This window comes from Dryobates pubescens, chromosome 8 (genome assembly GCF_014839835.1).
Source record: "Dryobates pubescens isolate bDryPub1 chromosome 8, bDryPub1.pri, whole genome shotgun sequence".
NCBI classification, from domain to species: Eukaryota; Metazoa; Chordata; class Aves; order Piciformes; family Picidae; genus Dryobates; species Dryobates pubescens.
The window spans coordinates 39,465,503-39,490,852 of record NC_071619.1 but is presented as its reverse complement, the minus strand read 5'-3'; the positions used below and the strand labels follow the sequence as shown (position 1 = coordinate 39,490,852).

General features: G+C 45.0%; 1 protein-coding gene across 2 annotated transcripts in view; it reads left to right on the top strand.

Moving 5' to 3' along the window:
* The window catches only part of GSK3B (glycogen synthase kinase 3 beta), a 28,547-nt gene extending 5,034 nt beyond the window's left edge, over positions 1-23,513 (top strand). Inside the window, exons 2-5 of one of the 2 annotated variants that reach the window (XM_054163745.1) lie at positions 5,282-5,320; positions 7,718-7,904; positions 15,593-15,691; positions 23,390-23,513. In XM_054163745.1, coding sequence (XP_054019720.1) covers positions 5,282-5,320; positions 7,718-7,904; positions 15,593-15,691; positions 23,390-23,457 — 393 coding nt within the window. In that variant the 3' untranslated portion in view covers positions 23,458-23,513. The remainder of the gene's footprint in view (positions 1-5,281; positions 5,321-7,717; positions 7,905-15,592; positions 15,692-23,389) is intronic. The other variant, XM_054163746.1, reaches the window with a different exon arrangement.
* The last annotated feature ends 1,837 nt before the right edge of the window (positions 23,514-25,350 follow it).

The following is a 25,350-nucleotide window of genomic DNA, read 5'->3' as shown; positions in this document are numbered from 1 at the left end:
TTGACTTTCAGATCTGTATTTCTGCCTGTATTAAATCATTTCTGCTAATACTATAAAACACTTATCAAATATTTTGAGTATCCTCTGTGTGTGTGTGTGTGTGTTCCTTGTTTGTTTTTACCATGCTTAGTTGCTTTACCTTGAATGTTGAATCTTTCTGTGCTTGTAGCAGGGAGTCCTCTTGTCTTCCCCACGCTCTGGGACTGGGATGTAAAGAGCCTGGTCTCGCTCATGAGCATGTTTTTCCACTCGACAGAGTCAGTTTCATGTCTTCATCCTGTCCTACTCCTGCTCTCCTGGTTCTTGTCTGGTTTTTAAGCAGATTGTTTTGCTTGTAATGCATCCAAAATGACTGCTCATCCTGTAGATTGGAGGAAGAATACCAAACAGTGAAATGGATAAATAGACAGCTTGTTTTGTCACTTCTAATTATAACTGATGACAAAGGAAAGTTAAAGTCCTTTGGTCAGAGATCTTTTCAGTGGGCTTGCATTTGAATTAAAGCTGAAAATGCAAACCCTTCTTTCACTGTTTAGGGTGTGACCTTCAAAGGCACAGTGGAGATGAGATGTTTCTCTGGGTGCATTCTCAGAATTGGCATAAGTTCATTGTCAAGCAGTGCCATTCTCCACCTGCCCCCTTCATGTTCCTGGTGTCTCCCTTCTGCATTTTCGTTTGTGTAGCAGCAAAAACCTATTGAACATCATGAATGCTCAGGATTTGGATCACCTTTCTTACCTGGACAGCTCTTCAACCTTGACTGCAGATGTGGAGACAAGGGAACGTGACAGACATTCGTGGCCAGAAGAAGGGCAGAACTGTCTTTTTCAGCATGAACTGGAGGGGATTTGTGCCTGTTTTGAAATTGCACCCCGACCTCTTTCTGAAGAGTACAGTTCTGTTTTTCACTTGGTATATAATGATTCTCCAAGCAGAGTGAAAACGGCTCTGCTGGAGACTAACTTCAAAGGGAAAAACCCAAGTTTTTCTGGCAAGTTCATGTTTCCCAGCTCCTTCTGTAGAAGCCATGATTTTTGAAATCTATTCTCTCCATCTGAAGGATGAGAAAAGAAGGCAGGTTGGTGGGGTGGTAAATTACCCTGCCTCTGCCCAATTTCTATGCAGTAAAGAAAGTACTGCTTAGCAATAAATGAATGAGCACTAACGTAACATGAAGACATTGTTTGCATCAGTGCAACTACAGAAATCAAATGCGAAGTTTAACATGTCTTCTGCAATGCTCCATCTGTTTCACTGTCCCATTGCAACATATCTGTCTGGGCTGTTCATAGTGGCTGCCCCATCAAGGCTGAGAGTACTTCTAGAGGTATATTTTTGAGGGTGCTCTGTGAGAAGAAGGGGAGCAGTTTTGCTCTGCTTAGCTTCATTGCTTTCCTTTTTAGAGCTTGATCGGGCACCGAGTAATAAATGCTGGCTTTTTCAGTGTCTGCCTGCTCCTCAGCTGGAGGAGCCCAGTAACAAGTGTGTGGTCTCAACAAGAAGTAGTTTTGGAGACAGGTTCCTGGTCCTTTTCCCAGTTCTGTGTTGGCTCATTTGTAAGCCACTTAACCCTTCTGTCTTTATTTCATTTTCCCCTGTGTGTGTTAAGTGCCATCTGAACGGGGATTCTTGACTAATAAGGCGTTAACTATTTAGGAGCTGCTCTTTAGAAAAAGTACAGGGGGATTTAATCAGAGAAGGAAGTTGGGAGGGCTTCTATAGATCTTGAAATAACTCCCAACACCAATTCTTTGTTTCATGGACTTCTTTTAACCTTCTTTTGTAACATGAGTTTTATGCATATCAAAAATAGCTAAATGATGGATTTCAGAAATCCTCTTCTGAAATTCTGGGGCCCTTGCACCAATACTGATCCCAAGGGCAGAGCTTCAGGTGCAGCTTTGAGTTTTTGTGTCAGAGTTCAGTTCATCTATGGCCATCTTGCATGTGCCTCTTTCCTCTCCTTTTTGTGTTTGTGGACACATCGTGTTTGCCATAAGTTACTCCGTATTACACTTGAGTGATCAAAGCCTGTCTTCATGTCAAAAAGTCGTGGTAGTTGCATTTTTTGGAAGTTGATTTTGAGGGTCACATCCTACATCTGATGACTTTGCTTGTGAGCAGTACGAGGTTTGGGTGAAAGGGAGGAGACTTCTCTCTTACCTAATATTCATGTGCCATCAAAAACGCACTTACAACCTGAAAGGAGATGTGCACAGACTGTCAGCCTGAATCGGTGGTGTGGGTGGTTCTTGGCAAAAGCATGTGAGTCTCTGAAGCTGGTGAGGAAAATTTTAACTGTGGTGTCACAAACTTGATGTGTTAGCAACAGATGTCACTTTCAGAAGCCTCTGCTCTCTTGGGGAGCACAGCATGCGAGCGGTATTCACAATCTGCATGCAAACCGCGCAGCAGTTGATGGCATGAAGTCATGTCTTTTAATACATGCTGGCTAGAAGAGCACCTTGGTGTAACATTGCAAAGCTTTGGCTTCAGGGCTTAATTAGACCAAGACGACAGAGCTCCGTGTTGTGCATGGAAAGTCTGTTTGAAGAATGTCAATGAACCAAAAGTCGGAGGAACCATTCTGTTACAACAATACTTAGCTCTTGCCCCATGTGGTTTTATTTGAGACCTGAATGTTGATGTGAGTGAAAAGAAGTAGGAGAATCCTGTGCTTTCCATGTTTTATTTCTTTCATCTTTCCATGCATGCAAAAAAATAAATCAATAAAAAAAATTTCAGAAGGGGCATGAACTCCACCACACAGGTAGGACCTATTTCAAATTAGTAAGGTAAAAAGTGACTCCGCTGCTAGTTCACAAAGACTTTGTCTAAGCTGAAGTTCCTAGGGGATGAGAGTCGCATGCCCCAGAGGCATTTAAGCCTGGCAGTTGTGTTTGGAGATGTTCAAGAAAGTGGTAGTTCCAGAAAAATGAGGAGGGAGTAACAGAAACAAATTTGTGTTGATAGCAGCATAACTTAGAAAGGAGAGAGGAGGGTGTCTGGCCTTGCTGTCTAGCTGTTACACTCTCTCAGTGCTTGAGCATCGCCAGCATGCCTGAACAAAGAACTTGCACTGGTCCCTCAGCTTTTTAGTCAGGTATAGATTTATTGGGATCTGAAGGGGTGGGTGGGAAGAAAGGAAAACAACCAACCAAACAAAACCTGCACCAAAGGGTGTGCCTTTGGCTGAGTTGGCATTTCCAGTAGACGTGATCGTTCAGAGAGCTGTGTAACTCGGCAAAGAAACAAGTAAAAAGAGACAAAAAACCAACACAAAAAACAAACAAACAAACAAAAACACACAAAAAAAGAAGGAAAACAAACACAAAAAAAAACACAAACCAAAAAAGGCAAACAGACAAAAAAGTGAACTTCATTTGCTTTGCAGAAACAAGGGTCTGAGTTATGCAAGTGCAAAATTTTCCTTGAAGGATATTGTATGTAAAGCCTTTTTTTTTATTTATTTATTTTATCTTTTTTTTTTTCCTTCTTTTTTCTTTTTGTTTTTTTTTTTTTTATTTTTTTTTTAATGTGTTTATCTCCAAAACAGGTTCATTTTTTAAAATGCAAACTTGAGCCTTCAGTCCCTCGTGTGGACAAAGTAGCCTTGCACAAGGTCTTGTTTCATTTTAGAAAAATGAATTGCTGCGCCGGTGGGGTAGTATTGGATGGCTTTTAAAAGTTCCTGTCAGTGGTTTTATGTTTGGTTTGGTTTTTTTTGTTTCTCTTTTTTTGTTTTGTTTTGTTTGTGGACTTGCTGTGCCTTTTGCCCAGCCATATTTAGTCTGCATACTGAATGTCAGTCCGCCCAAACGCTTTACTTTGTGCACTTAGCTTTTCCCCTTTCCTTCATTTGTATTTTATTTCTTTGGGTTTTTTTTCTATTTCTTTCTCCTTTTTTTTTCCCCCCTCCCCTTTCTTTTCAATTTTTAATTTATTTAATTTTTTTTTTCCCCCCCTTTTACTTTCAGCCAGGTGTAATTTAGACCGAGACAGACTTTGCTCCAACGGGCCGGATTTTAGTCCGTGCACTAAATTTTAGTCCGCAGACTAAAAATAATCCGCGGATTATTTACTAAACCAATTCCCTCACTGAGAACTGCTGAGGCCTTGGAGCTCCTGCTGAGCCACGTGTGCAAGGGGTTTCACAGCTCACAACTTTCTATCTTCGGTCTGCCTTCCCAGCCCTTCCAACCATGGAGTGCCAGGACTACCATTATTGCCTTGGCATTGGCGCCCCGTGGCGTGGAAGTGCTGGTGTCTCCATTGCTGTGGGCAGCGGCCACTCATGTAGTTCTCGGTGGGCAAATTGGGCAGCTTTCCTGGTGGAACTGTGTTGAATGGGAAGAGCTAAGAGGCTGCAGGGAGTTTTGCTCTTAGTTCTTAGGGTGTTATTCAGATGGGAGGCGGGAGTGGACAAATTGAGGGGGGAAAAAAATTCTTAGTAGTGGGTGTGAAGGGGTATGAGGGAGAATAAACCCACAGTAGAGAGCAACTCAGTCCATACCCAATTTCCTGAGGTGGTACATCCAGTTCCTGAAGAATCCTAAAGAGATAACACCAGCAAACAAAATCCAGTGGCGGGGAAGTCAATCCAAAATGAAGAATAATCCGCGGCGGCCTGAGGCACTCGTAGCTCACACAAATTAAGAGCATCCAAATTCCAATACCGATCTTGGATTTTTACTTTCTCTTCAGCATAAATTATGAATTGCTAGGGGGAGGGGTGGGGCTTTTTGGAGACCAAAAAAAAAGAAAAAACACAAAACCAAAAAGAGAAAAAACAAACCCCAAACCACCCAAAAGCTTCCATTGTGTCTCTGGGACCGGTTTACGAGTGGGATGCACCTCTGGGGACAAACTAATCTGGCCCCCATTGTCTGTGGACGTCTATATCCAGGACCAAGGACTGAAAATTTCTTTATGATGGGAATTTCAATTACCCTTTTAGTTCAAGTTAAGAGTTTTAATTTCCATTTTTGTTTTTATTTTTTTTAGTAAATGCACTGGCATTGGAACATAAATTTAATACAGAAATGTTTCTATACTATGCCTCACCATTGCACAATCGATTTTTTTTTTTGGCATACACTGTGGTGAAGTTGGACTTGCTGCTATGGAGACTGATGTTTAAAGTTTCTAATTGTATAAACATTTTCTATGTCCCCCACACCATGGATTTCTTATAATATTGGCTATATTTTTCCTTGCTGGACTATTCTCTTTTGGATTGACTCCCCCTGTTTGGATTATTTCACTGCATTATCATCTTTAGGACTCGTCAGGAACAGGACATTTCACCTCAGGAGTACGGGTATGTACTTAAACATTTTTTCAAATTCCTAGGCCTAGCCTTGAGAGAAACCAAAAAAAAGGAAAAAAAAAAAAGGAAAAAAAAAAGCTAGAAGTGAAATTTTAGTTCAAACTGCATCCTTGAGGCAGTAGCCAGGCAAATATTGTAGCACAAGGCAATAGAGATGGGCACAGACCTGTAACTCATCTCATACGTTAGTCAGCGCTTGTTGCAGGAAGAGGCCATCTGAGGCCTTCTCATTTTAGAATTTATTCTTTTTCCTTGTTAACCCCTTCCCTGGTTTGAAGCACCTAGAGCAGAGTTTGCAAACTGCCTGACCCAAGAGGCTAACTGCAGATCTAAATGCAGGCTGAGCAGTTCTCGGCAGGGTTCAGGAAACGTGTTAAGGTTTTACTGACTTAAAAATTAGGAGTTGAAGAGCGGACAAGTGAGAGCTCCTTTTACAGATGACAAATTTATGACTATCTACTGGTTTGCTCAAGATAAAGGCTTGTATTCCTTGCCTTAAAGAGTTTTTTTCCTTCTCCCTTTTTAAACATCTGTATAGTTAGCTGATAAGTGAGCTGTCCTGAGGGAAAAAACACAGCTGAGAGTGAAGCACTTCGGTTTCAAGCTATGGGAAATCAAACATCAGTGCAGAGGTGCATGAGGGACACCTCAGTAGTTTAACCTCATGTTGAATATGAAGTGACTTCACTTCTGTGGGTTTGCCTCAAGACCTACTCATTTGGAGTGAAAAAAAACCCAAACATTTTAAAAACAAGCAGGTTGGTTTCTTTTTAATTGGAGACAGTCTTTGATTTTTATTCTGGCCAGGCCACGACTTAGGAGTGATACAAGTGCACCATGGTCAGCGATGCAAGCTTTGCAGGCAGCAGGCACAAGCAGCTTCTGTTGTCCTTCCACATGACCATACATTCACAGCACAGCAATCAGCAGTTCTCTGCCAGCAGTGTTGAGCTAAAGCCTTTATTTTCATCATTATGGAAAAAAAACCAACCTTTTGGTTTGTTTTGCCAAGCAGCAGAATAACCTGGCAGTAGAAATAAATCATGCTCTTTAGATACCTGGATTTTGACTCCCCAGATCAGGATTATCTCCCACATAAGTTAGTACAGCACTCACTGCTGCAAACCCAGGTGCTTCTGTGCCAGCTGGGCACCAAGGGGATGCAATTGCAGTCCCTGGAGAACCTAGCATTTATGCTTGATTTGCTTTCAAGACAGCATATGTGTCTTTGGTTTAAAACTTACTTAAGGACATTTGCTTGTTCAAGTTTGTCATCTGTGATTAATTAGCATGTCATGCACTGATCTTTTTAATTGTTTTACTATTTTTTTGCTCCTTGGTGCTGTGTGGCTTGGATTCACTTGCACTGGTGCAAAAGCATTTTGGATTCGTTCAGTTCTTACCAAAAATGCTGGCCTCAGAACTTAACACTTGCACCCTCCCCATTCCTTTTTTCCCCCCCCAGTCTGTGTATCATCTGCAGCTTGGTGAGAGACAAGTGCTTAAGGAGGCCATCTAGGTCACTTCCTATTTTGCTTTTGATGTAATAGGAAAGGAGAGGCAGGGTGTGATTAGTGGTGGGTAGAACGGTTGTTAGGAGGTTTAAAACACAGCTGCAGCGGAGGACTCCTTTTCATAGTCACTCAAGGTAAAAAATTCTGTTGGAGTAAAGCAGTTGGTTCTTTTGACACAATTTTCAGCTGTCCTTACAAATACCAAATGTGCAGGAATTACCCCAATAAACTTATGGGAATGATTTGCCAGAATAAGGTCACACAAAGACTAACTTGCAAATTAGAGCTAGACGTTTCCTGCACCCCACCCGTACTTTCCTTGTTGTTCTCCAAAGTTGAACAGCAGCCTCCATAGCAACAATCTGACCTGCCTGCCTGCTAAAGTCCATGTTAGTAAGACTTCATTCACTAGCCAAAAAACCCCAAAGAAACAAACAAAAACCCATAGCGGGACCTTATTCAATGTTTACATTCAGTGAATCCTGCTCATTTGAACCTTCCACCCCACCTTCACTCTCCACTCCATCCCATATGCATGGCTGGTAGCACCTGTCTGTGTGTATCATGGTTTTTGAATGAGTTTCCCTTGGTTCCTAAAGTTGTTTTTCTGAGTGCACTCTCATGAAGTCTCTTGCTGGCATTGCACCTTCACTCTAGTGCAAGAGGTTGCAATTAACCCTTTCTCGACCCCAGGAACTGGATTTTCCCCTACTTACTGGAGGACTTTGATTAGCACAAACCCCAAGTTTGTTCCAGCTTGTTGGGCAATGAGAGGTTTAATTGCTCTGCCTTGCTTTTGGTCACCAGAGAAATGAGGCACACTCAGACAACCCGTTTCTCCTTGCTTGTTTTGTGCTTGTGTTTCCTTGACCAGGTCTTCCGGCCCCGCACTCCACCAGAAGCGATTGCGCTATGCAGCCGTCTGCTGGAGTACACCCCCACCGCCCGCCTGACGCCCCTGGAGGCCTGCGCGCATTCTTTCTTCGACGAACTACGGGACCCAAACGTCAAGCTACCAAATGGGCGAGAGAAACCTGCACTCTTCAACTTCACCACTCAAGGTAGCCTGCAAGCCTTGGATAGAAGTAGAACAGAGTAGAATTAACCAGGTTGGAAGAGAGCTTTGAGATCATCGAGTCCAACCTAGCACCCAACACCAGCTAATCAACTAAACCATAGCGCCAAGCGCCTCATCCAGTCTCTTCTTAAACACCTCCAGTGATGGTGACTCCACCACCTCCCTGGGCAGCACATTCCAATGGCCAATCTCTGTCTGTGCAAAACTTCTTCCTAACATCCAGCCTAAAACTCCCTAGTGCAGCTTGAGACTGTGTCCTCTTGTTCTGGTGCTGGTTGTCTGGGAGAAGAGACCAATCCCCACCTGGCTACAGCTTCCCTTCAGGTAGTTGAAGACAGCCATAAGGTCTCCCCTGAGCCTCCTCTTCTCCAGGCTAAGCAACCTCAGATCCCTCAGCCTCTCCTCATAGGGCTGTGCTCCAAACCCCTCCCCAGCTTTGTTGCCCTTCTCTGGGGCAGCAGCTCAACGTCCTTCCTAAACTGAGGGGCCCAGAACTAGACACAGGATTCAAGCTGTGGCCTAACCAGTGCCGAGTACCAGAGCACAATGACTTCCCTGCTCCTGCTGGCCACACTATTCCTGATACAGGAAGAAGTGCTTTGAGAAATGTTCATTGTAATAATGCAGGTGGCACTCTCTTAAAAGTGAAGATCTCTGAGCAGGGCTGAGGTTATTAAGTGGTTGCATAACCAGCTATTCATTTCAAAGAGAGAGGAAGAGAACATGGAGAAATGGGTTAGAATTTTCATGATGGCTGATGCCCCTGATTCAAATTTCATGCAGGGTACCAAGGGTTGGAATCACCATCCCTGGAGGTGTTCAAAAGAGGATTGGACATGGCACTTGAAGCCATGGTTTGGTTAGTCATGAGGTGTTGGGTTTTAGGTTGGACTTGATGATCTCTGAGGTCTTTTCCAACCTTATTGATTCTGTGATTGCATGAAGAAGGCTTGCATTTGCAGTTCAATGTCTGCTGGTGGTTTTGTGTGAAATACCCAATCAGTGGACCGTGGAGATTAGATTATCATTTGGGTGATGATCCTGCTCCTTTATACCTGAAGTGCCATAGCAAGGACTAATATATATTAGGTTTGGCAGGGAGGTTGTAGTGTTGCTGCCCGTTTTGCTTCCTGATAAGGGATAAATAGAGGTTTTGGTGTCCAGACCTGACGTGCTATATGGTCATCTGACATTACATTGACTTGGTCATTTGGGAACAGCAGAAGTGACAGACAACCAAGGCTTTGATTTGAAGCAAGACTGGTATCAAATTTTAAAACCATTCACTTTGTTTTTTCCCCACAGAAGTCAGAAATATAAAACTGATACCCTCCCCTTGAATAGTTTTGCCTGCCAAGACAGAGAATGTGAGAAGTATGGTAGAGAAATATGCAAGTAATTAATGTCAGAGCACATTTTTGTTAGTTATTAGCTGCCAGTTCTCACTCTTGGAGCAAGAGCAGATCTATGTGCATTTTCTGCTGAAAGCCCCAAACACCTTTTTGGCTCAGTGAGCATCCATGGAGGCTTTCAGGCTCTTTAGTGTGTGCAGTGCTTATCTGCCAAAATGTGAAACAGAGCTCTCTTTCAATATGTGGAGTCCTTTTAAAGTTAAAACACAAGAAGGACAGAGAAATAAGCTTATAGCTTACTTCAAGTGGTTGCCTTGCAGAAGGTAAATATGTTGAATATACTAAAACATTTCCCAAAGCAAGATCACCTTAGTGCTCAAGGAAAGAGCTTGTGCTCCCAAATCACTTGTCTTCTTAACTGCTTTCTGCATCTAAGTTTAGTAGTTATGTTACAGGCCCTTTCTTGTCACAGTACTCATGAATTACCTTCCCTTTCTAAGGACATCTTTGGTACCTAAGGTAGTTAGTTTTGCTTAAAGCAGATTCCCCCCTGTCTTTTGAAAGTATTTCTTTCTGTTTTTCAATAAGATTTGGCCTATCTACTCCATGCAAACAGGGATTTGTACAAGGGTTGGAAAGCTCTGTGGTGAGTCATGGGTTTAAATCCTTAGTGGAAAAATAAATGTATGTATTGAGAATATGTCCCTGGTTTCCACCCAGGCAGCATGGAAACAGTTGGGTAAGCTACCCTAATGCTCAATTAAATTTAAAGCTCTTCTTTAGCCATCCTGAGGAGCAGATGTGCTCTTCCCTTGTGCAATGAATCCTGGGAATGGCCAAAAACAAAAATATCATTTCCAGTGGAGCTGTTTTCTTAGGATTCAGAAAAGCATTTTTCTGTCACTGGCAAGTATCAGCTTTGCTGTCTAAAATGGGGAGGCAGGGGGAAAAAAAACCAACACACACCAACAAAAAATCACATACACCCAACCCCCCCCTCCCCCCAAATACCAAAACAACAAAAACCCCTCCCAAAACTAGGTGGTGTTTAAAGTAAATTAATGCATGGCTTACCACAGTGATTTTTAAGAGCTTTGTAGTCAGTAAACGTGCAGCAGTGAGCCTGACTGCAAGCTCAAGATAAACAAGAAGCCTTTGCTTCTCCTGTGACCACTGTGCAGTTCTCGCTCTTTAACCAGGCTGTGCAAGGTCCCATCAAATTGGCTAGTCCAAAGCAGAAAAATCCCAACTGGGAAAAGCATCCAGAGCATTGGCAATCAAACAATGACTCAGGTTAAGTCATCTGTGGTAATTTGAAATGTAATGAAAGACAGCCTTTTGTTTTGAGCAGCGTTTGTTTTCAACAGACGATATTAAGTTTTAGAGTTGTGTTTTATTTGGCTATCACCAGTTGCTTGAAATTCATGAAGTAGGAGGTAGCTGCAGAAGGCCTGAGGGCAAAGCTCTTAGAAACAACATGAATCTGACCACTGCTGATGTCTTGGATTGATTTTTTCAGAAAGCAGCAAATCTGCTGACCTGGGTACTGATGCTGTTCAGATAGAGCCGAGGCGGGGGGGAAAGAATGAGAGTGTATGGAACATAAAGATCATAGTGCACTACTTGTGGAGCCTGCAGGTGCTCCCTTCATTGCAGAGATGAGATCTGTTGAAGAGAGCTTTATCTGGTCATTCTTAATGTCATGCCTTTTAAGTTTCTTGTAGTCTTTAAACGGCTGTTGTCTGCCTAATTGGGGTTTGAAAAAATGACTTTGACCAAAGGGGTTTCTCCATGAGCCTCAGAGCTGCAGTTCCATGGCAGTTACACCTGCAAGACAGAAAGCACTTTTTCCTTTAGAACCTGAATTTCCAAACAATCCCTGAAGTGACAACCATTTCCTAAATGTCTTGTAATGTGTCAGTGATTGTGCTGGGGCACAGATGTTACTGTCACTCCATGTTGGCCATTAAAGACTAAGATTTGTCTGTGATTCAGCTCTTAGGAATGGTTATCAGGCTTCTTAATGGCCTTTTTGCTGAAGTGATTTGGTTTTGTTGGGTTGGGGGGGGTGATTTTTTTATTTTTTTTATTATTACTATTTTTTATGAGACTAAGTCGTGACCTTTAAAAAGAGAAATTTTGTTTGGTTGGTTTTATTCAATAACCCTTTCATTTTTAACCAAACTCTATCAGTGTGACCAGAAATCATTAGTAGGACCATTTGCATGCCATTTGGGATATTTCTGCTCAGGGCCTGTGGAGGGGGAAAGAAAGGAAAACAAAGCTTGTGCTTTGTTTTGTGAGGAGAGGGACTTGGGGGTGCTGGTGGAGAAGCTCAACAGGAGCTCTCAGTGTGCACTTGCAGCCCGGAAAGCCAATCAGATCCTGGGCTGCAGCAAGAGAAGTGTGGCCAGCAGGGCAAGGGAGGTGATTCTCCCCCTCTACTCAGCTCTGCTGAGACCCCACCTGGAGTACTGCCTCCAGTTCTGGAGCCCCTGTGACAAGAGGAATCTGGAGGTGCTGGAAGGTGTCCAGAGAAGGGCCACGAGGAGGAGCAGAGGGCTGGAGCACCTCTCCTGTGAGGACAGACTGAAGGAGTTGGGGCTGTTCAGTCTGGAGAAGAGAAGGCTCCAAGGTGATGTAATTGTGGCCTTCCAGTGTCTGAAGGGGGCTACAAGAAGGCTGGGGAGGGACTTCTCAGGATCTCAGGTAGTGCTAGGACTAGGGGGAATGGATTGAAGCTGGAGGTGGGGAGGAAGTTCTTCCCCATGAGAGTGGTGAAGCCCTGGAATGGGTTGTCCAGGGAGGTGGTTGAGGCCCCATCCCTGGAGGTGTTTAAGCCCAGGCTGGACAAGGCTGTGGCCAGCCTGATCTAGTGTGGGGTGTCCCTGCCCATGGCAGGGGGGTTGGAACTAGATGATCCTTGTGGTCCCTTCCAACCCTGACTGATTCTATGATTCTATGGTAAGTTTGTTATTGTGACAAAGCAAACATGGCACAAGACTCATTGTTCCAGGGGATTCTGAGGGTGTTGATATATCGAATATACCAACCCTGAAAAAGAGCACTGCAGTGTTTGCAAGCTGTAAGTGTTTTCTTGCCTTTGGGACACACAGATGATCTTGTGTTCTAGCAGAACTGGACAGTTTCATTCCTCCTCTTTTTTATCTGAGGTGTAAACTGGCTGCCAATGGCATGACTGGATCCAGAAGAAAGCCAAAGCTTTTCTCCCAGCTGATGTGAATGGGAGTTTAGTCTCATAAATGAAATGGTATAGCTGCTCTTTTCACAGGGTGTTGAAAACTTTGTCTGGATTGCCTTGATCACAATACCACCTCGCAGCACTATTGGTTGTAATTAGCCCAACCTTGAATTGCAAGTTTGATTTAGATAAGCAGGGTACAGTTCAACAGCTTGTCCAAATAATGTGCTGGAAATCACTGAGAACAAAGGTTCTCAATACTTCTAATACAGGCTTTAGATACACCACAGGTCAAGCTTCTCCTTGGTGTTGAAATATCTTGTCCTTACAGACAGGATGGCTGCAAAAATATGACAGAACAAAAGTTCAAACAAGTTCTCAAGCGAAACTATTAAACTTCAGCCAAGAGTTCAATTTACTTTGGTTATTTCTTGTCTAAATTGGCTTGCTCCTCTTAAGTGAGGCATCAAGACAATTCAGAGCATGTTGAATGTAAGAAACTTCATACCAACACAGATAATGTGGGGTTTGAGAAGGGAACAGGATCAGTCTTCTAGTCTTCATGCAAGTTGTTTAAGGTAGCTCCCGAGCGATGGTTATATTTGCCTTTAAAAGGACAAAGCCATATTTGCCATGAACCAGCCCTGCGTAAGGAGGTGTTCTGACAGCATTAGACAAACATACAGGAGGAATGAGAAAGGGCTTGTAGTGCCATTGCAGTGGTTCTTTGCTGTGGTGGTTTGAAAGGAAAGGCTCTGCTTTCCCTCCCCCACTGAGAAAGAGACCACGGCTAAACCCAGTCGGAGAAATGAGATTATATTTAACACAACAAACACAGGTATTTTACAATATATACAGGAATATACAGCAAATGAACTCAACCAGAAACCAGACCCCCCACAGAGGGGGCTTCCCCCTGTGCCCCCCTTCACCCCCTACCTCCCTTCTCCCCCAAAGAGGTAGAAGAAGAGACGAGGATGGTTAGCAGGACAGGGGAAGAAGCGGACAGGCCTGTTACAGGGAGTGAGTTCTTATCTCTTGGCAAGAAGCCCAGAAGCAGATCCAGCCGAAAGGGACAGCGAAGGAAGGAAGACTGAGAGAAAGTTCCAGCTGTGCTGGGACTATCCTCACCTCCCACCTATACTTGGCCAATGAAATTCATTTAGAATACCAAAATATTTTATAAGCATTTAGCCAGTGTGCCCCTTTCTTAAAGGCACAGTGTCAAACGGTCACATTTGCCTACAGTGATGCAGGAGTTCTATAGCTGCAACCTCAAGGCACCACTTAGCACCAGAAGGTAGCAGCTGTGATTTGGTTTCCTTGAAGTTTTAGCTGTGACTTTGTTTCGGTCACAGCCCCGCGTTGCTGCCAGTGATGAGCAGAAAATAATGCTGAGGTAGTAGAAACTTTCAAAGGAGTGAGGTAAACAGCAGGTTCCCAGTTAGAACAGATCTGAGAAGTGGCTTTGGAAAAAATACTGAGGGAGCACAGAGCAGCTAATGCTCAAGATAGTATTGAAGTATCAATTTATCGCTGGTGTTCAGCTTCAGCACTTGAGGATTCCTGTTTCTTCAGTTTGTTTTCCCATTTAAAATGGAGGCTTGTGAATTCTGAATGCCATACAAATACATGAATTCTGAAGCAGTCACATGTGGATTTGAAGATTAGTGTTTGTGCAAATGCTGTGAGTACTGAGACTTTCTGGAAGGACTAGCTCAGTCTTAGACCTGAATGGAGTGTTACAGGATAGCTCGTATGGGTTGTGTGGAGCATTGCAACTTCTCTTTGGTTCTAGACTGAAGTTCTGAAACACAGTCTCAAAATGTGTAGTAATAAGAGGCTTACAAGCAGGCAAGAGCCTCCTGCATCTGGCCCTCCTAGCAGTAAAGAAGCCTAATGTAACTTAATTGGGGGGGGGGAGGGAATAAATCACCATCTAGTCTACTGATCCCTTTAGGCCTTAAGTTTAAAGCTCATGTTAAAGAAAAGCAATAACCTCTTAAATATGAGGCCAAGTAATTTAAGACTGTGTACAAACCCCCTTACTGAACACATGATGTGATTTGGATGGGTTTCTGTACAGCCCTTGCTATCTGGAGGTCATGTGTGAAAGGTGTCACTTCCCCAGGTGACCTCCAGGAGCTCCAAGACTCGTCAGCCTCTTTACGTGAGGTGACCTTTCACATCCTTTTAACCAGATGTTGCTTTCTCAAGGGACAGCCAATCATTCCTTTGTCTGAAATAAACAGGACCTGTCTTGTCTAAGCTTAGTCCCTCCTTCTGCAAGGCACTGAATTCTCTTGAAAGGGTGCCAGAAGATTGTCATTTGTTGGCGGTGTGTTGCCCTTAATCCTCCCACAGTTGTGCCTGTGAGATGCCTGTTTCTCCTTCTGACACACATTGAAGCTATATTAGTTTTGGAGCCTACAAGACATGACTATTTTTTCTTTGGTTAATGTCTTTAGAAAGAATGATTGCATCATTTTGTTGTCTATTTAAATTGCCCAGCAGACCAATTCCCTTTGCTTTTCTTTGTGGATTTAAAGGACATCTTACTTCTTGGCCTAGGTCAAGGAGAGATTGGTCTTGGGTTCCTGAGTCCTTGAGAAGAGGGGTGACTGAGTGAGCCAGAGAACTAAATCCCTGAAGCTCTTGGAGCAACTGTCCCAGCTGCTCACTTGCTTGCTGAACCAGTGCCCAAAGCAGCACTGCTGTTACCAACCTTCTCCTTGAGACTTGACTGCAAGTGAGTTTGTGAAGGGAGTCCTTCCAGTGCTCAGAAGGAAATGACATTATCAGGCCCTTGATAAGGAACAGGCCTGGCTGGTTCTTTGCTCCCAAGCCACTGTCTTTCTCTAGGAAATAGCTCCCTTGCACCACTACTTGTAGTTCTGACAGTCTTACTTTGGAGGCTGTCATGCCAGATACCATTGTGGTTGTACTTCTTGTTGGTCAGCAAAGATGAAAATGTAATGTGACCTTTGGCTGTAAGGGCATGTGTTTTGCCTGAGGTTGCTGCTGGGGAGGGCAGTGGGGAACCCAAGGAGTTGAGCCTGCATGTGGGGCTCTCTGTAGGTGATGAGCTAACTCTTGTTTGTTCCACCTCCCTTCTAGAACTGTCAAGTAACCCATCTCTGGCTTCGATCCTCATCCCTGCTCATGCCCGGAACCAAGCAGCTGCTTCAACCCCTACAAACGCTACAGCGGCCTCAGGTGAGAACACCTCCCTCCCTTCCTCCTTCCCCACCCATGCTGCCTCTGGCTTGGCACCTTCCTTCTGCTGAGGCCTGCAAGCTACCTTGACCCTTGAGGTGAACAGGGAAGAAGTGTTTGTTCAGCATCACCTGAAATTCAGTCTTGATAGGTGCCAGTTTGGGTGCTAGCTGAGGTCACCAACCCAAATCCTACCTCAGGGTGCTTAAGCTCTGCCTTCAACCTTTTAGTTGTTTGATCCTTCTCACTGAGACTTCCACTACTAAAAAAATATTCTCACCTGGTTTTTAGCAAATTGTGTGGATCAGCTGAGTTTTCAGCCAGTCTAAAACTAATCCTGACTTGGAGCGTGAGTTTGTGATGCTTAGGAAGAGAAGCAGCAGCTGGCTTAGTACATGTGGCCTCCATGGAGCTTGGATGGAGAGGATTTTTTTTTTCCCCCAAAGGCATTAGCACTTGAGAGTCCAGTTGGGGAGTTCAGTCAGTTGTACTTACTGCTTCATCTTAAGTAGCTTCAGTTGCTTCTTACCAAGTTTGCTTGTGTCATCCTTGGGCACAAGGCAGACACTTTTGGGTTTTCACAAAGCACTGAGTGAACTTCTTTTTACCTCTCATGTCCCCTCTCAAGTTTCTATCCAGAGCCTTTTAAAAGCTGACTGTTGGCCTCTAGCCCACTCCATATTGCATTCTGTTTCCAGTGAGAGCTTAAAAACCTGGTGATACCAGTTGCAAGACTCCCAGGGAAAATCCCAAGTGCAGCAGGATGTGGCAGAGGTGATTCAGTACATGGCACTCCTCCTCTGAGTCAGCACACCAGCCAGCTGTCTCAGGGCTTGGGCAGCCAGAGGTAGGCTGCAAAATAGGTGTGCTTCCACACGTATCCTGGATGCACACCAGTCCCATTGGACAAGGGCTGTGACCCCCTTCTGAGGTGCAGGACACTCACTGAATGTAAGGTAGCTGATAAGGAGAAGCCCTAATTAAAAAGGCTTCCTTGAAACGTGCAGGAAAGCATTTGCAGGTGGATGTGCTGAACTGCTGCCTGCTACCTGATGCACCTGGTCCAACCAGTGCTGTATAGAAAGTACCATACACAGGATGGATAGATGCAGCCAGGTTTGAGAGATGAGGCTTGATTCTGACAATAAAGTCACAGTGGATACAAGATACAGCCTGTACAATCTGTGTGCTTCAAATTCAGGAGAAAGCAGAACTGCTGTTTTCAGGTTTAGGGTGTTTGTTTCACACACTTGGCAGTATTGTGCAAATAGTCATGTGCTCTGTTTCCCTTCTGTGTGCATCTGTTGCTTGAGAGCAGGGGAGTGGGGAGCAGATAGAGTAGTAAAAGTAATCATACAACTACAAAATCAAACATGGAAAGTTATTTGTGGCTCTTCTGAGAATTACTGTTCCATTTAATGTCCTTTTCATGCCTTCCAGGAGTTCTCTTTGCCAAGAGACAAGCTTTGAGGAATTAGTGGGGTTAAGGAATCTGTTTTCACCCAGCATTTTCCAAGAGTCCATGTTGGGGGTGGGGGAAATGTGTTAGGCTGAGTCCTAAATACGACACGTACAAACCCAAGCAAACAAAAACTCCCAAACCCCAGCAACTTACTGACATCAACACTTTTAAACCACCTGTTTGCCAGCACTGCTGATTTGGGATAGGCCCTCTTGTTCAAAAGCCAAAGAAAAGTATCCTGGCAGCCTTGAAAGAAGTTGTGAAATAAAGTTCAGTCCTTTGCCACTTGCAGCTTTGGGTGTCTGCAGCACAGCTGCTCAGTAGTTTCTTACTCACATGGGGTTCTCACAGCAGGTGCTGGGAGCTTCATCAGAGCTGTGATTTTTAGCATTAGGCCCTGTTAATCTGTTGTGTGCATGCTGATGTTACACACTTAGCAGGATATTTTTAAGAGGTCCCTTTTTTCCCTATGCTACTCCCCACCCATCCTAGAGCACCGACTTTCTGTTTCTTCAGTAACTGCTAAAGCAGCGTAGGAGCAACTCCCCCACCTTAACCCAGGGCATCCCAATGGACAGGAGACTTTGCTGCAGAATATTTGCCTGTGTGACTAAGCAGTACACATCCACACACTACTCTTTTGAGTGGTGAAGGTGCAACAAAATGTATCTCTTGGGGCAATGCAAAGGGCAAAGCAAGTTAGATGTAACTGTAATTCACATCATAGTGTGTAACTTCTGCCTCCCTCTAGCACGCAGAACCCATACTGTGGTTCGAGTGTCCCTTGTTATAGCCAGGGGAGTTGCCTACTCTGTAAGCTTTGAGGTATAGGTGCACCTGCATTTGAAGTGCAGAGTGCTAGAGCATCTCTGTAGATAATCTAGGTGAGTTGTTGTTACCTGGTAGCAGATAGCTACTCCATTTTCAGAGCTGTCATGTTGGTGTGCAGCCATGTCAGAACCTCAGCTTCCTGACCGAGCAAGTAAAGCACTGCATTTTGTCATGCACTGAGGCAGGGTCATAGCTGGAAAATAACTAGAACAATTAGGTCTGTTTGTCCAAAATCTACCAAAGCAGTGTTTGCCAGGAGACTTAGCAGTGGTGTGGTGTTGAGAGAGAAAAATTCGCTCTTCAACATGCCACGTTAACAGGGTGAGTGTCGTGAAGCCAACAGTACGAGCCCTTGTACTAACCAAGGTGGCAGACATCTGCGTTCTTAAAGTTACTGAAAGTGAGTAATTTTGGTTGACTGATAGATTCACAGTGATGATTTCAACACTGATGTAACAGTAAGCATGATCACAGTTGTAGGGGAGTTAACTGCAGCTAGTTTCTGAGTGATAAAAACGTGCCTTTGTTGTACGTTTCCTCTTCTCTTGAGGCTTAAAGCTGGACTGTACAAATGGAACCTGGCTTTGCAGTCAGTGTGTGAAGCCTTGAATTCACCTAACTGTCCCTTGTTACTGTCAGTGGCACATCTAAATCAAAGTGCAGGAAAAGGGAAAAGGGAGTTGTTGGACTCTGGTTTGAAAGGGTGTGCCAGCTTTCTGTGAGCTATACTGTTGGCCACTGATGGAAGAATCCCGCTGCAGCTTGACTCATGTGGACACTGGCTTGATCTCTCTGGAGGAGGATGGTTTCATAGCTGTGCAGCCACAGCATCTTAGAGGGGAGCACGCAGACCCAGCTGAATGTGTAGCTGCTCACATGACTACACGGTTTTCTTCCCGAATCAGCCAGCAGCAGTAGTTCCCTCTCTGTTAGTCGGCGTTAGGACGGGAAGAGTGTAATTGCCATCTGCAGGGGAGTTGCGGCAGCAGGGGCGCGGGGGTCATCAGCTGAGGCATCCCGCTGTGCTGATCCCGTGTAATCCCCCATGCAGTGTCTGCCTGAACTTTCAGCAACAAAAGAGATTAGAGCTGGTGCTACCTGCCAGTGCCTGGCAGCTGAAAAACACCACAGTGCTCCATAAAATAAGAGTGCATTCAGGGTAGCAGGACAAGAGGGACAAGCAATGTGCTGAGATGTCTGCAAGCTCAGTGCAGGGAAGTGCCCATGTCAGTTCAAGGAGCAAAACTCGCATGCTTCAGGCTCACCAGTTTTGCCACAAGCTCTGGATTTCTACATCCCATAAGCAGCCACAATAGGAAAACCAAGCTTTTCTCCTCCTCCTCTTTGTCCTGTCAGCTGTCCTGTAAGAATTCCCAGGCTGGTGGTGGTTTTGTGTCTGTATCTTTGCAGATGAGCAGCAGGGTTTGTCAGCGTTACAAATCCAACCCGCTAATGCTGTCATTAGTGCTAATGGGCTTTCTCAGACTGAGTTGGCGCCTCTGGCTTTCTCTGAACTGTAGCCCCATCTTTCCTTTCCATGAGGTCTCTGGGGAGTGTCACCTGCCTTCCAAGAAAGTTCAGGCATTGCTTGGAGGCAAAAACAGAATTGGAGGAGGTGCTCTACAGCAGTGAGAGATGCTTCTGCCCTCCGGAAGAACTTTTGAAAGCAGCTAACATTTAAGCCCCAATGTGGTTTCTTTGCACCCCTAGGCAGAGGTGTCAGATGGGTAGTTTAGGGCTGCCCTGACCTCAAGCCACAGTCTGCTGTGTAGTCCTCTGCCCCATACTGGAGGTTGCATGTCAGCTCCTAGTTTCACTCTCCAGCAGGGCTTCCACCATGACACAGGGATCTTTAAAAGCAGATGCTTTAACAGCATTGCTGCAGGCCTCAATTTTTTTCCCTCAGGCCCAAACACTGTTTTCTGCTGGTGAGGAGGAGTAAACTCCAGTTGTGTTCTTTCTGTGGTGCTTTAGTGAAGAGATGCTGGAACAAACCTCTCTTTGTTCCCCCAAACGTCTCATCGATGCAGAGTCAAAGAACGAGCCAGAATGTCAAACTGCTGCATTTTCTTGCCTGTTTGGAGCCAGTACAGCCTTGAGCAGGCTCTGCACTCTGTCCTGGGTGGATTTCTATATGTTGTGCTGAAAAGCCCCACATAAATGGTGTTGGGTTGCATCACCTGGTTTATTTCCTTTTTAACAAGTGGTCTGTGTATGTCTCTCCCCTTTGAGTGATGATAGAAAGGGAGCATATGTTACAGGAAGTAGCTCCAGCCCCTTGTCTGTCTTTTTTCCCCTTTATCTCTGCTCAGTAGCAATGTAATGATAACAATTTCAGCCTCTGCTGTCTTCAGGAACAGGAGATCAAAAGGCACATTTCCTTTCAGCAAATGAAATACAAGCACTTTCTGTGCACATACAGAGAAATCCTCTGCCAGCGGTGCAGGCTCCAGCTGGACCGCTCGCATCAGGCACAGCAGATGTTGCACTGATTGGAGTTTAGCCATACCTGAAAATTTAATGTAGAACAGGCACAGTGAGAGTTTAAAGTGTGGACTGTTAGCTGTCCAGCTGGGTTGCTTTGATTTCCATGCTCATCATTGGTCTGCATGCTTGTGGGATTTCGGAGTTGCTCCTTCTTGGGAACTCTCCGTGCAGGAGGACCTCTCTCACGACAAGGGTAGCTCTCCAGATAGCATTGGTACTGTCCTCATGCTGCCCTGATGCTGCTGCTTTTTCATCATAGTGGCCATTCCTTTGTGAGGGAGGGGTTGCAATTAATTTGAGGTGAGAGGGAAGGGAGTGGGAAACTCCCAGAGCAGCTGTCTGGCATCCTCTGCCCACAGGAGGATTTCAGTTTCTTCCCACATGCTCCTCCTCAGCATTTCCTTTTCAAATAGACATCATCCTCTCTTCCCACTTGTCCCTTGTATTGCTGGGTGCTGCTGTTTCATTTCCTATTTCTGTTCTGTTCATGTTACTGAATTTGTAACTTGCCAAGTACTGTCCATCTCTGGATTCTCCCTCGTGTTCTTACCTGCTCTCATGGCTGCAGTTCCAGCTACAGTCAGGTTAGTGTGGCAGGCGAGGAGAGCAGTTTCATTAGCGGGTGGCCATGCAGCATTGCCCAAGGCTGTGTTGCCTCAAGAGCTCTTCTGTGCAGAAGTACCACTGCTCCCCCACTGCCCACCAGTTGTCTTTTGCCATGCCTGTTATTTGTGCTAGTCATGCTGTACTCCAGTCTGTGCTCAGTAAATCTGTTCTTTCTTTTTACGAGCCCTTTTCCCTCTGTCTCTCCAAATGCACTGTTTGCCCAGTCTGCCCTCTTCTGTGCAGTGATAAGAAGCCTTCCTGGTTTTTTCCCCTGTTGCAGTGTTGATGGTTTTGCAGTTAACCTTGCTTAAACCAAGGAGGAGGAATGCATGACAATCTCACGTAGAAAACCTCTTAGTGACTGTTTCCCATCCCATATTTATTGTGTTATTTCACGTGTTTAACCATTCATCCTCTTACCTTTCTGTCACCATCCTCATTAGATGCCACATAGAATGGCTCCAGATGAAGTTGGTGCACTGTTTTCCTTCCTTGCCAACTCCCCTAATGCTAAGAACAACTGCTTTAGAGAAAATGCCTAATGCATATGAGCTATGAGAACACAGATACAGTCAATGGCCTTTGGGTGTTTCTTTGCAGTCCCTGGGTTTTCTTGGAATGCACTTCAACATGAGAGGAAACAGCTTCACATTGTACCAGGGGAGGTTTATGTTGGCTTTTAGAAGAAAATTCTTCACTGAAATGGTTCTCAAAACTGGGACAGGCTCTCCGTGGAGGTTGTGGAATCCCTGTCCCTGGAGGTGTTTCAAAGATGTGGTGCTGAGGCACATGGTTTGGCAGCAGCCTCGGTAGAGTTAGATAATGGTTGGGCTTCATCTTAAAGTTCTTTTCCAACCAAAGTGATTCTATGATCCTGTGACTCGACTCTGTGGAGCACTGCTCCTCCCAGAGAAGAGAAGGTGTTGTCTCTGCATTTGCTGCAGAGGCTTGATCCTCTAACTATTGTCATATGCTTGCCTAAACCTTGTTTACTGGCTTCAGGCCTTGACATTAATCTGTTTCAGCAGTTCAGAGGGTGGCAGATCCAACTTTGGTTGAGCAACACAGAAGGAAGCAGTAGACTTGAAAGACGTTTTCTGAGGCAAGAAGTGCCTGAATTCCACATTAACACACAGGCTGCTTCTGCCAGGGAAGCAGACGTGTCGCTGCATTGTCTGCGCTCACTCGCACGATCAGCAGGACACCCCAGCACCAGCACCAAACCTTGGAGTGGCCACAGATCCTTGATGCATTAGCTGCTGCAAGGCTAGTCTGCCCTGTCTTGCAGTTCACAGTTACTGGAATGCAACATGGGCAACATAGCACTTGTGGGGGCAATGTTATGTCCTGCAGAACCTTCTGGAGCCTATGTGGGTGTTGGCACATGGGCCCACAACTCTCATCCTGTCCCCAAAATGAGCTGCTCCACCTGCAACCCCTGAAGTCAGACATAGAATAGAATAGAATTAACCAGGTTAGAAAAGACCTTCATGATCATCAAGTCCAACCTATCAACCACCACCACCTAATCAACTAAACCATGGCACCAAGCACCCCATCCAGTCTCTTCCTAAACACCTCCAGTGATGGTGACTCCACCACCTCCCTGGGCAGCACATTCCAATGGCCAATCTCTCTGGGAAGAACTTCTTCCTAACATCCAGCCTAAACCTCCCCTGGTGCTGCTTGAGACTGTGTATTCTTGTTCTGATGGTGATTGCCTGGGAGAAGAGACCAACACCCACCTGGCCTTCCTGGCCACCTGGGCACACTGCTGTCTCATGTGCAGCCTACTGTCAACCAGTACCCCCAGGTTCCTCTCTGCCTGGCTGCTCTCCAGCCACTCTGACCCCAGCCTGTAGCACTGCATGGGGTTGTTGTGACCAATGTGTAGAACCTGGCACTTGGATGTGTTCAATCTCATGGCCTTGGAGTCTGCCCATCTGTCCAGCCTGGCAAGGTCCCTCTGCAGAGCTCTCCTACCCTCTAACAGATCAACTCCTGCCCCCAGCTTGGTGTCATCTGCAAACTTACTGACGATGGACTCAGTGCCCTCATCCAGATTGTCAGTGAAGATATTAAACAGGATGGGGCCCAGCCCTGATCCCTGGGGCACACCACTGGCTGATAGCTGGAGAATATCCTGACTGAAACAGCACTTTGGTGGGAGCTGGGGGGTTTTCCAGCGCAGAGAATGCCACAGCTGCTGTTCCATGTGTGTCTGTATCTTGGAGGTAATGCTGCTTGTTGTTTTCTTTCCACCCCCCAACCTTCTCTTCTCTCTTCCCTTCCTTCTCTCCTGTCGTTCGCAGATGTTAACGCGGGAGAACGAGTTCAGACCAATAGTGTAGCTACAGCATCAGCCTCCAACTCCACCTGAACCGGTACCGAGCAGCCAGCTGCACAGGAGAGGAAAACAAAACAAAACAAAAGAAAACAAAACCTATAAATAAATTAAAAAAAAAAAAAAACAAAAACCAACACAAAAAAAAAAAAGTAAAAAAAAAGCAAAAGAAAAAAATTCACCAGTAATTTTGAGTCTTGCTCAGCAACAACTGGTCACATTTGGGAAGGAAATTAAAAAGAGGAGAAACAAACAAAACAAAACAAAACAAAACCCCAAAACAAACCAAACAAAACAAAGCAAACAAACAAAAAATGACCCAACAAACCAACCAACCCTCTTCATTTTAGTGTTCAATTTTTTTATGATGATGATGATGATGATGATGATGATGATTTATTATTATTATTATTATTATTATTGTCGTTCTTATTTAACCTTGTAAAATATCTATAAATACAAAACCAGTTTCATTGTATCCTCACTCTGCAGGGTGTCCGGGGGCGGCGGGGGGCAGGGGGCTTTAAGGTTGGGGGAGGGGGGAAGGGGGGGTGGGGGGGGAAGGGAAGGAGGGAACGTGGAGCAATACAACGAACCAATGTCTGTCCCCTCGACAATCTCTTCATCTTGGAAGTTGGCTGTTGTGTACTTCAGAACCAGGATTCTTGCCTCGTGCCCCTCCCCCCCTCCCTTCCTCTCTCCCTCCCCCAACAGAAAGAAGGAAAAAAAACACAAAAACCCCAAACCTCTTTATTTTTTTTTACCTTGTATTATTATTTTGGGGGGGGGGAGGGGGAGGGAGGTCTTGGTTGTTTTTGTTTGTTTGTTCTTTTGGGGTTTTTTTCTTTGTTTGTTTTTTACCATTCTATTTTTAAGTGAAGTTTTGGACTTTGCTGTAGTGCGGAGCTTGAATTTGGTCGGGAGCTTAGCAGGGGTCGTTGGACAGAGCTCAGCGTTTCTCCTCAGTGAATCCCTACCCCCGGGCTGGCTGAAGAACTGCCCCGGCTCCAGGTGGGGGAGCAGGCAGCATGGTAGGAAAATAGGGTTGCCATGGGGTTGGGTGGGGGGAGGGTTTGCCACGTGTCTAAGGCTTGAACTGCTAGTGGAAGGCTGTCATTGTAAAAGCATCCGTGCTAGTGACGAAGAAACCTGCAGCTTCACTGTGGGAGAAGCCTCACCCGGGTGGGCTCTATATAATATAATACACACACATGCATGAACACAAGCAGCTGGCTTTACTCGAGCAGCTCCTCCCACCTTCAGCAGAGAAGAGCAGATGAACAAAATCCCCAGAGGGGGAGAGGACCCAACCAGGGATGCTACAGGACTCTTGGGGAAGTGGCCACTGAAATCTTGGCTTTGTGGTGGGGTTGTTTTCGTTGGGGTTTTGTTCTCGTTTGTTTCTTTCTGGGTTTTTTTTTCCCCCTCCTGCCCCACGCCCAGGCTTTGGATTCGAGCAGGCTTTCCCGTTGCCCAAGGTGCAGAGAGGGAAAGGACACCGGGGTTTATAATGTGAACTGTAACAAGTCTGCTTGGTTTGTTTTGTAACGTGTTCATTTCCTTTTCAACTGCAGTTTTAACTTGCAGGATGCCACCTTCTCCAACAGTCCTGATTTTTAAACCCACGGCTAGAACCTGTATTTAGTTTCCCCTTTTTCCCTTTCCTGGGTTGTTTTGGTTTTTTAACCTCTGGCTTTTTCCTTTCCTTTTTTTTTTCTCCTGATTTTTTTTTTATTTCTATTTATTGCTGCCATGCTGCCATTATGCTTTGGGTTTGGGTTTGTTTTTTCCCATTGGTTAGAACATTAATAAACGACAGATCCAAGTGCTCTCGACAGTAATCTGTACCTGCTGGCCCGTAGGCAAGCTGGCTCTACCTGAGTGTGTGTGTGTATATATATTATATAAATACATACATGTATACATAGA